Source organism: Anopheles merus, chromosome 2R (assembly GCF_017562075.2).
Source record: "Anopheles merus strain MAF chromosome 2R, AmerM5.1, whole genome shotgun sequence".
Classification (NCBI taxonomy): Eukaryota; Metazoa; Arthropoda; class Insecta; order Diptera; family Culicidae; genus Anopheles; species Anopheles merus.
Genome location: NC_054082.1, coordinates 50224129 through 50237374, shown reverse-complemented (window position 1 = coordinate 50237374; position 13246 = coordinate 50224129). Strand labels below are relative to the sequence as shown.

General features: G+C 48.5%; 1 protein-coding gene across 6 annotated transcripts in view; it reads left to right on the top strand.

Moving 5' to 3' along the window:
- Positions 1-13246, top strand: part of LOC121603613 — a 66809-nt gene that overhangs the window by 18389 nt on the left and 35174 nt on the right. For all 6 annotated transcript variants that reach the window (XM_041932609.1, XM_041932608.1, XM_041932607.1 and 3 more), the window contains exon 3: positions 2151-7752. In XM_041932609.1, coding sequence (XP_041788543.1) covers positions 2254-7752 — 5499 coding nt within the window. In that variant the 5' untranslated portion in view covers positions 2151-2253. The remainder of the gene's footprint in view (positions 1-2150; positions 7753-13246) is intronic.

Genomic DNA, 13246 nt, shown 5'->3' with positions numbered 1-13246 from the left:
GCTGTTTGAGTGATGTGATTCAATGATTAATCAGTAAAAATTGAGCCTTTAAATTACAGTCGTCTAATAGCATAAGACATGAATTCAATTTGGCAAAGCATACCATCCGTCATTCGTTTTTGTCATTCAAATTAAATTTTAGCGTTTCATTTCCGTTAGTGCTCACCGTTGATTGTGATTGATGTTTGTGTAAACGCAGCTTTGCTTAATTTTCCAACACGTTTTACCTTTCACATTGTATGTAGGTATACAGCGTTTCTTTGTTCCGAATAAAGTATTCTGGGGAGTAAGCTAATTTAATAATAGTTCATATTCACCAGAAAAATCATAGCACACATTCACACAAGCACTCAAGATTCTATATCATCTAAATGCTGAGTGACGTAGATCGAACTCATAGAACACGAGCAAAACACACACAGCGCATAAATGCCCTCCGTTGCTCTTTCGGTGCAGTTTGACGAACTTTTGCTCCCATTGCGCTGTGTCCTAGTCGGGCGCGTATCGAGCAACATGAGCCATTTTGTCGTGGGTCAAGGATTTGTAGATTGTGCATTGTTTTCTGACACACGGAGGATTGACCTCGGCTCCCAACGTTTGTAGGGATGGTGTTAAAATGATGACGCCTGCTGCGAGCTTACGGTCATTGGTCTCGTGTTGAAGCAGAATCCCTTATCGCTGTTTGGATGCATAAAGGCGAAGATGCGAAAGCGATGCAAGGTGTAAAATTTCATTAGATCTGATGAAGTCAGTGTCCTTGCGACTGGAGCTGAAGGTAGCGAGCTTTTGGTTCATGGGTTTTCTGCTTTTTGTTAGTTGTGTGTGAAATCAGCGGTTTTGGGAGGAGCCCCGAATGTAGTGCTCCGAATCACGTTGCGATATTCTTTGTTCTTTGTCCTGCAAGCAGCTGCAGGGCGTCAAGATTAGTAGGGTACGTTACGACGAACCCACGTGGGTCATGGTTGCAGAACACCGTAGAAGTAGCAATGTTTCTTATTCGTGTTTTTTGTTTCAATTGGGATGCTTCTTGGCTTTGGTGCAATGCGACTTACTCACAGAACAAAATGTGATAAAACCACACCTAGGTGCGGTGAGTGAGCTAGGTCAAGATCAGAACGTTCAAATCGCTCGATGGAGGGGATGATTTGGTCACTGCTTTTTGGCTCAATAATCGTGCCATTCAACTGGGGCAATAATAATCATGAGTTTTCTGACGTTTATTTTTCTTTATGTTGAATGTGGTGGTGGTTTATGTGGTTGTAAGATACATAACATGTTCTGAGACCACCGTAATCTATTGTTAACCAGCAGCAAAATTTTACTCATTACATAGAAAGAACACTTTTAATGTGATATTTTGTATGTTTTAAAGTGTAAAAACATTAAAAGATGTGACTACTACCTTTAAATGAAATTAGAAAAATAGTATCTTCCATTTGGCGTAACGTCATACACGGACATGCCGGCTTATATAGGTTTTCGAAACATTATTCAGTACCACGCAGCCGAATAATCAGTTTTTTTTCTAGTGGGGGACGATCCATATGAGGATTGAACCCACGATCGACACGTTATTGAGTCGTACGAATTGTCGAATGTATGAAGGGGGTGACCGAGAAAAGCAGTGTACTCATTTTAATTACCAACATTGATCAGACAACCAATTTAGGAGTTTTATTTTATGAGAAAAAATAGCTAGTACAAAAGACATCTAATAATAAACTTCATTTGATTCATCTCGTTATCTCGTTTTGCAATCAGAAAAGTTGACGTTAACGAGGACATTCCTTCCGTACAACTCAGGGAAGTATTATGAACAATATAGGGCCGGTACCGAAGAAAGGAATAACTTCAACAAAAACTTTTCCATGGTATTATGCTTTTCTTCGGTCTGTGGTTTGTAAGACTTTACCAGGGCTCAGTACTTAGTATTAGAAGGAAGATGCAGAAAATGCATTGATTCATTCCCACTGAAACTGTTGGGATATGCGAAATGATCATCAAACATTCAAACATTATATAAGTGTTAATCGTGAGAAAAATTAAACTTAAGTAAATCCCACAAAGAGCGTAAACTACCATAAGACTGCAATGTTTATTTTGTTTTGTACTTCTCACACCTTATGTTTTACTCCATTCTATCATTTCAGTCAACCACTCAGTTGTGCCGCAATTGAATACCAAAGAAGACTTCCGTTACTAAATGACATTGGTCGGTAACCGGGATGTGGCGAATAATTGGCTTGTAACACCATGGAAACGATCAAAACTTTGTTGCTACAATCGTCACCGGGTGCTGGGCCTACTATCAACACAGATCCAGATTATGCGCCACCACACCGGAAGACAATGCAAGATCCTTTCGGAAGCTCAGTTCACGGTCGGGATGGACTCACGTTGTCTCCGCTCATACCAGCAGTTACCAGCGTTTGTGAGTCCGACGATGGTATGATGGACGACAGTGTATCGCAAACGACATCGTTGGAAGGTTCTAAGGAAGAATCGTCAATGCTGTGTACAACGGGAGGTGTTGATTTTATCCATCCAAAACTATCCAAACTCAAGCAACCGCCAGTCATTGTGGGAGTTGCTGTCAAGCGCAGCCTTCGCAAACCTCCGGAAGTAATAACAAACAGTGTGGCCACCGTAGCACCGGTCACACAGCCTGCTCCGATTAAATCTAGTACCCTAGAGCGGTGGCATAAGGATATTTTTGAAACACCATCTACCGCAGTGCCGCATGACGGTTGGATGAGGAATAAAGTCGAGGAATCGTTTTCGAAGAGTGGTCATCATGCCGAGGGCGACGAATTATCTATCGACGACGGAGAAGAGTTGAAGATTGATAGGTCACAACAATGCGCCTTGACTATGAATGAGGACGTCGATAACGGCGAAGAGATTGGTCCGAAAGATAATGGAAGTGATAACGATTTGATCGATTTGATCGATTTCAGCAGTGATCAAGAAGAGCCTGCAGCAGAACCAAACGAAACGCCGGTGCAAAAAACGCTAGCTAAAGAATCCAACGGGCTACTAGAAGCTACACCGCGTGAAACGCAAATCGGACCCGTCTCCGGAAGTGGTCGGGTGAAAAAGGTGACATTTCTGTTAGATGATGATCCATTTCGGCATTACGACAGCGATAACGGGTCGGATAGCGTGAAGCATCCTCGCGGCGAGTCAGATCTGCCAGATAGCGAAGTCTCCGAGGAGGAGGAGGAAGAAGAGGGAGAAGAGACTGCGCGGATTAATGGAGAGGTACTAGACATCGATACCGAGAGCGTTTGCGAGCAGTGGGTATCGGTCGATGAAAGCGATCCTACCAGCAGCGGACGGAAGGTAACTCCAAAACACCATCCACCCTGCCTGCTTCGTAATGAAATATCAACAGAGACTGGGCAAACAGATGACAGTGTTTTGCGCGCCGCGGATGAGGCGGCGGGACGGGCCGGGGTAAACGTCAATGGCAAGCAGAGCGCTGCTGAGAGTGGTCACGTTGACAGTGAATCTGCTGGAAGATGGAGTCCCCAACGGTTGCGAGCGATGGACGGGGACGAGCATGGAGCATCGGAGCACGATGCGTGGCTGGAAACGGAAATGGTTCAGCGCGCATGCTCCTCTCCATTACACGCCGAGAGTGAGAGTCATCGTCATCGTCAGCGGCATCATCATCATCAGCATCGCCGTCGTCACGAGCGCCATCGCGAGGAGCAGTCTACCGTCGCCATCTGTCCAGCAGCCGTGGCAGCAAATTCCGATGGTGGAGCAACCACCAGCACACAGAGAATCGACGAAACTCTCGCGTGCACCATCCGACCGTCGGGAGCGGGCGGGCACGGGGCGAGAGCGCCGCGTGCGGATGTTTGCCGAGCGAACGCATGCGCCGGAACCGAATCGATCAACGGCGAACGGCACAGGAAACACCAACACCAACAGGGCAGCCTGGTGAAACACGACCCTCACGACGGCGGACTGAGTGTCAAAGGACGGCCCGAGGCTAGCGATGATGGAAGCAGCAGCAGCAGTAGTAGTAGTTGTGACGAACGTGGTGTAGTAACGTTGAGCAATGTGAAGCTTTCTTCCGTACCGATCGATGAACGGCTCCAGCACGCTGGTAGTGACATTGAGGTTTGTTGCATCGATGGACGTGATTTGCAGACGCACCATGAGCACGACAATCGTGGGCAGGGTGTGCAGCGCGTAGTGACACCAGCAAACGCTCGACAGTGGCCAGTGGTATCGGACGGGAGGGTTTCTGCAACTTCGCAGCGGTGGAATAGCAGCGCTGGTGAGCGCGAGAGAATCGACGAACGGTGTTACGTCGACGATGGTGGCGAGGGACAACACCAGCAGCGACCAGAGAGCACCAGTCTGTTGCGAGGATTAGAGTGCGTCAGTGCCAGCAGCTTACCGTGGCAGGCTGTTGGTCCCAGCGGTGAGGACGAAGAAGAAGGGAAGCGACGGTTCATAGGCCTAGGGCAGCAGCGCCAGCTGGCCCCGAACGGTGCCGTCGCTCGCACGGTGCAAACCTGCCCAACGGAGTGTGAAGAAAAATCGACGCAGGTGTCAGCGAAGGGACACGGGGCGCGAACCACGGGCCCTTTATCGTCGGACAGTGAGAGTGAAAATTACTACGGTACGTGCTCACCGCCGACCGAAGAAGGGGTCAGCCAGCATCGTCCCTGTGCAAATCAGCACGAGTACCATCCGGAAGGGAGGGAGTGTCCTTCCTGCCCACAGCACAACTCCACCTCTTCATCGCTGCTGGTGGAGGTAACACTCAGTGCGCACATCTGTGTTCATCACCAGCAGCAGCAGCAGCAGCAGGCTCCGTTTTCCTTTGGGGAAACAAGTAACTCCTGCCACTGCAGTGAAAACTCGCGAGTGCTCAGGGACAGTGCCACCAGCACACAGGACCGAGAGGGTGACGACGATTCGGACGGGAGCAGTTCCCGAACGGGGGATATTCAGTCGCGTACGGGCCACCGTAATAACCCGTCCAGTGCGGACAGTGGAATTATTATTATCGACGATGACGTCGATGGTGGTGCAGCGAGTGACGAAAGAAGCTTTCCGTGTCAGCAGCGAGTAGGCGACGAACAGGGGGGTGTGAGCATTGTGAAAGGTCCTGGCGAGCGAAGGGACCAGCACCAAGGCACACAGACGGGACCATTCGTTGAGCAGTTTATTGACAGTGAAATCCGTCCCCAAGGATTGCTAGACCACGGCCCAGAGCAGGAAGTGTGCGAAGGTGTGAGTGTTGGTGAGCGCGTACAAAGCGATTCGAGAAGCAAGTGTTCGTCCATAGTTTCCGTGTCGATAGAGGGATACCACCCTGCGCAAGACGACACCAGTGATAGAGCGAGCGGCGAGGCGGCGGATGCTCCCAGCGGTGGCATCGAGTGTTTTGAGGCGAGCCAGCGCCTGAAGCGTCTGGAGGAGCGATTTCGTGGCTTTGCCTACACTAAGAAGCTTTTCCGCGAGTCACTTTCGCACGACACGCCTGGTCTTGGGGCGGGCGGTGCCCGGAGATACGGCGAGGCGCCCCGTTCGGTTGGGGGATCGCTGCCCTCGCTGCTGGTGTGCGCAGGCCATCCCGACGCTCGCTCGTCGTCGACGGACTATGCCAACACCAACACACTCGCAGCAGGCTCTCCATCGTTGCGTGCGTCCGCGGAAGATGCTGCGAGAGGCCACGGTGGTAGCGATGCGAACGTGACGCTCTTGCGTTCACCAACACACCAACGCAGCCGGAGAGGATTATTGTCGTCAGCGTCGACGTCGTCATTGGGATCATCATCGTCATCGCCGCGAGGATTCGGGGCTGTAGTGGCATCGTCAGCAGCTTGCTCAGCATCCGAAAGCAGTGAGCGAAAGTCTGCCAGCAGTGGTCGCGGCAGCAGTGCGCTACTAGTGTCGAGGAAAACATCCTCGCTCAGTTGTTTACAGCAGGACGCGACCCGAGACGAGGATGACACGGAGAGCTATCTGCTGAGCAACAGCAAAAGCCACGGCAGTAATCGGGCGCCACACGCCACGTCGCAACCGTCGCCATCAACATCTCTCAACCGAACGGCGAGAGCATCCTGGACTAGACCGATCCTGCCACCGCTGTCCTCGTCGTTACTGTCACTTTCTGCATCCTCGCTGCTTTCGCTGTCCTGCCTGGATCTAGCGCGACAGAGCAGACAAAGAACCGCCAGCCAAGAGCCATCCTGCACAAATCGGGAGGGGGAGATTGCCGAAGGGCACGGCGAAGGGCAAGAGAAGAACAATAACAGCCGTGCGGAGGAGAACGGATTGTCGAAGGCTGTCTCGTTGCCCTCGTTACTGGCTCCTGTGACACAGCAGCAAGAGCCGAGCGAGTGTATCGTAGAGACAGTGCGAGGCAGTGCGGCGGACACAGTTAGCCCAGCACGTTGTGCCTCGACCGCGGAAACCATCCCAGTCGACAGTCGAAGCCAGCTGCTGCGGTACCAGCGACAGCCACGGGCCGTCGAGGAATTGCGACGAAACACTGACACGCCGGAGAGCAGCGGTGCTGAGTCGGAAGAAATCTGTAAAATATTTCCTGGCGGGAAGGCACGGGTTGCGGATCCGCTCGAGGTGGTTGAGACGGTAGTGATTGGTGGATCCACCGAAGAAGAGGACAACGACGACGACGAGGAGGACGAGGAGGAGGAGGACGACGACGACGAGGAAGACACCTCAGGGCACATTGTTCTCAGTGGCGTTGGCGAGGACATTCTCAACAACAACCATCGCCACTATCTGGGCGGCGAAGAGGCCGATACGGTTCGGGGGGACGAGTTTGGGCGGCTGGAAAAGTTGCTGGCGGCCGATCCGTATACGAACTGCGAGTTCGACACGCGCCATTTGCAGGACTACGAGCCGGAAGTGTATCGGATTAAGTACTGCTACGATGAGCTCGAGGAGGAGCTAGAGGAGCAGCAAGAGCGGGCGGCAGCTAACGATCTGCTGGTGGTGCTGCGTGGTCCAGCCCGTCCACTGCCGGTGGGTCCGCCTCCAGCAGTGCCTCCACCGCCACCGCCGCCACCGAAAGGGGTGCGAGTAGTGTCGGTCGGTGACAGGCAAAGTGCAATCTATTCAACTCCGCGATTCGGTGCCACAGTGTCGGGGGCAGAAGTGCAGTGCAGTGGGGCAGAAGGTCGTGCCGTGGGTACGCGTGGGGAAGCAAGTGCTGCTACAGTATTGCCAGTGTCGTTAGCCAGAATCGCTGACGCAGATTCAAGCGAGCCAGGTTCGGCCAGTGTGGTGGTGGTAAACGGTCCGACCAGTGTCACAGGTGGTAGTGCGAGTGGTAGTGTTAAGACGGGCGAGGCGGAGGATCGTGATATACCACCTCCACCACCGCCCCCGAAAGCACGCGCCGGGGTCGCGCGTAGCTTTGACGGTTGTGGGTGCGTGATCGAGGCGATCCCGCTGTATCGTAGTGAGGCGGAAGCGTTTGCCGCGAGTGGGGGCGCGATGCGTGAGACGGCGACCGGGACCCTTCGGGGGCTGCTGAAGAAACCGAACCGGCCACCGCCGGTGCGTAAAAATCGCGTAGTGTTCGACGAAACGCGCAATGAATTCTTCGAAGCGGATTACATTATTCTGATACGGGAGGACTGCCCGTACGACGAGGAGGACGAGGAGCCATGCACCTGCGGTGAACACGAGCTCGTTCGAATATGTTGTGACGAAGGCTGTAACTGTGGCTACACGGATGATGGACGAACGCCACCGGTAAGTGTACCTAGAGCACCGTGTGTGGCACGGTGTGGCATGATTGAATTTTCCTATCATTTAAAGCATCACATGAATATGACTGAAGTTTAAGCTATCCTCTTCATGGAACAGATATTCCATAGTACAGTATATTAAGGACATTCCGAGGGCTACTTTGCGGTATTGAGTTTCATTGCAAAACAGTTTACTTTGACACCAAAAACCTTTACCCGAGAAAGCTTCCTGCATAATGGATAAGCATCTAGACAGTTGAAGTTGTTTTAACGTTTTATTCGGTTATCTAACGTTGTTTTGCAAAGAGATTTCCTCTAAATGCGTTGCAAATACGTCAGCTAAATAACGAGTTAATTCACAAATAACGAGCTATGTTGTTAGTTTAAAAAATGGAATGCGGGGTAATTTCTAAAAATATTGTGTCCTTACTCGTGAGCTATGCGAGCTTTCCCTAGACAACGATAAACAAAGTCTTGGATCTTCTTCTTCTCTTCTTCTTCTTCTTTGGCACAACAACCGCAATTGTTACCATAGCAGGATAGTCAATCCTACGTATGGGGGCACGGTCTATTCGGGAACCCATGACGGGCATGTTGTTACGTTGTACGAGTTGACGACTGTACCACCAGACCGGCCCCTTCTTCTTCTCTATATATTAAAAAATCTCGTGTTTTTATGTTTGTTGCCAGAAAAAAACTGTTGAATCATGTTCATGATTTTTCATTTCATTTTCATGGCATGAGAATAGGTTTTAAGACTGACAATATTTTCCAATGTTATACTTAAAATAACTTAATTTCAATTTTCTACATCCCATACAAAGAGATATCCCATAATATCGCAAGTAACAATGCTAAGATGGTATATTTTCGGTTTTTGGGAATAAGTAAGTTTTCCGGGCCAGCTAGTTACAAATAAGATCACGAGTCACGAGACACACGAGTAAAAAGTGCAAGCGTGATTGATCTAGCCCACTACGTAGGTTATTTAAAAATAACAATGAGGTTATGTTAAATAACATAATTAATTTACAGTTATTAGACTTCAGGATAATTTGTTTGTATTAATATACGCTTTCCACTTTTTTTATTATAAAATGTAAACATTGTGTTCTACCAATGTGCTGAGCCAGGAACAAAATGTTTTATTTTTCATAGATCATTTTCGGTAGAACGGATAATTCAGTGTATCGAATTAAATTTGTAATGCAAGGCTCAACTGTCTTGTAGTATTGTACCATTTTGTCCAAACATGTTGCGTTGAAATATGTTCACTAAAGCAAAGCCACCTGTTAGCAAAAATGACTATGCAGTTTGTGCAGTTTACTATTGTTCTCAAGATAAAAATACACTGCATAGCACAAAAAAAAAACAGAGCAGATGGAAAAGGATTTTTTTAGAATCTCGTACGAGATGACCTTGATGTTCGTGACCTCGTTTCCATTTCGACGAATCTAAAGGGCGCCCCTAACATCACGATGGGATCCATCCATGGGATGGATGGAAGGATGCTAGTTGCCATATTGTTGGAAATGAAACGATTCCTGTGTTCGTGTTTGGATGCTTTTATTCGCTTTTTTACGATCCCAGCCAGCGGTGATTGCCTGAAGAAAATCGAGGCCACCACCGAACAATCGAGGCAAGGCGAGAAGGCCGCCTGCGCAGCACCCATTGCACATGGGGACGGGCAAGAACAGGAACACGAACACGAAACGGATTCAAGAGACCGAGGATGTCTTGAAGGTAGCTCACCCCTCTAGACAGTGCTGGGTAGATTCATTTTCTCATTTATTTCGTAGCAACACCTTAACAATTGATTCGGGTTTGTTCCTATTGCTGAACTTGTTGTGCCTTGGCATACATACCAGAATGTTCGCCGTGCTGTTGATGAAGTATTCACAGCAAAAAGCTTCCAATGAAACGTAAGTCGAACAGGGTACGGGAAAAGCAAGAAGAGATCCTGATGAACAATTCGGTTGACTACAGCATCTCCCTTGTGCTGTGACATCCAGAAGTCCGCCTGGCTCATCAGCACCTCAAATTATCGTCCATTTGGGATGAGACGATGAAGATGTGACAGTCAGCTGCCGAACCTTCTGGTGTTTCTGTTCTTAGGCGAAAGACAAGATTCTGTGCCCTTGATGTTCTTGTTCTGAGCAATAACAATTACCGGCAATCGTTATTTGGTTTGGGTGGATCGACATCCCAGAAGGTACGGTGTTCTTCGCAGCACCTCACGAACGCAACATTTGATGAGTTTCGTTGACGTCACACGATTGTCGAAGGAAGCCACAGTTGTCGAAGGTTGTAATTGTAGCTGGGAGTAGAAGCTGGAGGAGTCGGGTCAAGACTTCGTTTCGCTCACGATAGAGCACGTTTCGAGCGCAACCTTAGCATGGAATAGCGTGTCGATGATCTTGGCAAATGACAAACGGTACGCCTGTGGGTTTCGATTCGGCTTTCCACCACCAAGAATACCTCCGACGACCCCTGCAAAACGGATCGGGTAACCTCCGCCTCCGTTAACCCCGGGGTGTACAAGTGTGAACGTGTAGCGGTGTTCGACTGTTTTCGATTCCACAAGTTTGTTGTTCCAATTTCGCTCGGTGAACGTACTTTCTCGGTTGACTTCATCGTGCACCGCTTCTAGATTAAAATGGAGCGATATGGTGAGAAACTGTTTGTTAATGAAAAACACTGCCCACTGAGTACGAGCTCTCCAAGGTCGACAACAGGAACGGTGGTGAAACTTTATTGCAGAGGATCAAATGTGTATTCCTAACCGTTGGCTACCAATGGCCGTTGAAGAGTGGCGTTGGAGAAAGTTAAAGCGACATGAATAATGGTAGACATTTTTCTTTGGGCTGATAAAAAGGTCAGCAGGTTGTTTGAAGCAGCGCTGTCTGGATGATTAAAAATAGATATTTATTTTTGTGCGCAGAATGATTTCAATTTTAATTTTCAAAAACAATATATTGTGTAGAAATTGGAAATTGAAATGATTTGTAGATAGATTTGGCCAAGTAGTAAAATAAGCAAAATATTATTTAAAAACTGATGTAAGAATACGTCACTTACTAGTAAACGAATCTTTCATTTAGATCTTTCGTGGGCCAGTTTTTCGTAAGAGATTTCTCTCCATTTTATTTGCATGCCGGTTCTTTGTTTCAATTATTAAATACCTTCCTTGGCTCCGGTGGCCAAATTTCGACTGGATACCAACGTACACACTCACGTCACAAACCGACGCACAAACAGACCAAGACGCACGTGGGCCCTTAATGCCGCTGAACCGGAGGATTTATATTTAGTGCGTAGCTCGTAAATCCAATAAATCAACCAACGCTCAGCTCATTCCAGCACTGTGCGGTGTTTGCTCGCCGAGGACTTTCCGCTCAGGAGGAGTGTTCCATTTGCATGAAGTATAATTCAATGGCACTTTGAACCTAACGAGCTTTTATATCTACCGCCCGAACCGTCATTGTGTGCTATTGGGATGGTCGAAAAGGTGGCGGCGTTGATATTTTCGTACCAGGCGTCTTAAGGGAATCCGATTGATTCACTGTTCTGTACGGGGCTTCGATGTCCATCAGGCAACAATTCAAGCTGCCTTTTCTCTTTAAACGGACGATGAAAGGTCCTTGGTGTAGTGGGTGCTGATTTTACGCATCATGGTCATCATCAGCCGTCTCTGCTCCAGCCAAGCAACTGCTCATTTTGTGAAAGGTCATTTTATGAACCTGCATTGAATATGTTATCCGCCTTCCGCAGCGCATACGGATCGAATGTCTAATGCTCAAAAAGCGTACTGCAGGAACGTCGACAACGTAGCGGTGCAATGTCGGGAAAATAAATCTAATTATCTGGAAGGCTGTTTCGGCCAAGTCCTTTGCGTTTGCCCTCAAAAGGCTCGTAATGCCTCGTACATTCCGATTAAGGGCGCAGATTTGTGCTGAAGACCTGCTGCAGGATGCAAGAATCTGCCTCCGAGCGAAATGTTCTTGGCCGACACAGGCTAGCTTGTTGGGCCGTGTGCAAAGCCTGTTCCTTTTCGCCAAGCTCCAAACCACAGTCGGTTGTGTCGAGCGCTGTTGTCGCAAATTGGAATTGGGACATGTTTATTGAATTCGGTCTGCCAATAGCACGGCCTACCATGGTAACGGTGTTTGATCGTAAAAGAAAAACAGTGAAAAAAACAACCTCATTCCACACACCGCCCACCACCACCAGACCGCAGCCAGACTCAGACACGATGGAGCCGCATGGTGCTTGATTGCTATCTATTTGGCTGCGTCCGTTCGAGCGTTCGCGTCAGTCGCAGCGAGCGAGCATTGTGTTATCTCTGTCTCTGTCGTTGCTTCTCGATCAATTTGTTTTTTTTTGTTCCTTCCTCCCAGTAGACCACGAGAGCAACGATGTGGTGAATTCACTTAGACTACAAGAAATAGTAGCTTGGGGATGGGTTGTTTTCAGTGGGTGCTAAGGGACGTTTCAGAGCGCATAGCAGGGAGCGCAAAACAAGGGCTCCTAAACCTGGAACGAATCGTACAAGTCTCCAAACACGCAAACACACACACACACACACACACACACACACACACACACACACACACACACACACACACACACACACACACACACACACACACACACACACACACACACACACACACACACACACACACACACACACACACACACATTCGATTTGACATATTCGTAGAAAAGTGTGCAAACTGGCAAAAACGATGAAATCGGCTTTCAGCGTAGTAGAAGGAGCTTTTTTCCGGGGTCGTTCACTGCCGAAACCAGCAACCGCATGTCCTTCGGGAAAGCTTGTGCGACGCTTTAGTGCTCATGGTTCAACATATCAATACGCCCAGTTCAATGCTCAATGGTGGCATTTTCTTCCCACGGAAGGAGCATGTAAAAAAACCTCCATCGAACTACAGTCCCGTCCACAAGGATGCACCAACGCCTTCGACATAATGGTTCGTTGCTTCGTCAGCATAAATGAATGTTTTGTACCATGTTGTATGTGAGAGCTGTTAGACGAAAGTTTCGTGATATCGTTTGCTGCGCAAGAAACGTGGTGTTTCTCGCGTTCGGGTAATATTTTACTGGTGTTTTTTTTGTGACGAGAAGAAAATTTATCTCCTGCCCTAAAAGCCGTAAAAATTGCTTAGCTCACTTATACTTCGGACGAGACGGGTTCATGCCTGGCGCAGGCACCGTTTTTGCTATGGGCAAGAACTTTTCTACGAAAAATAAAACCAAAATACCCGAAGACATACCGTGCAAAGTTTGGCAACTCTCTGTCGACCAACTGTTTCGACCGATGTTTTTTTTTGTCTTGTGGTATCGCCCTTTTTTGTTGCTTAGTGTGGCTTATTTTGCTGTCACAGTATGAACAGGAAAATCAATATGCTTTTTCCAGAATGTTCACACCCACTGCTGTATACGTTTGTGTTCAGCTCTCGAGGAATCTCTTGGCCATA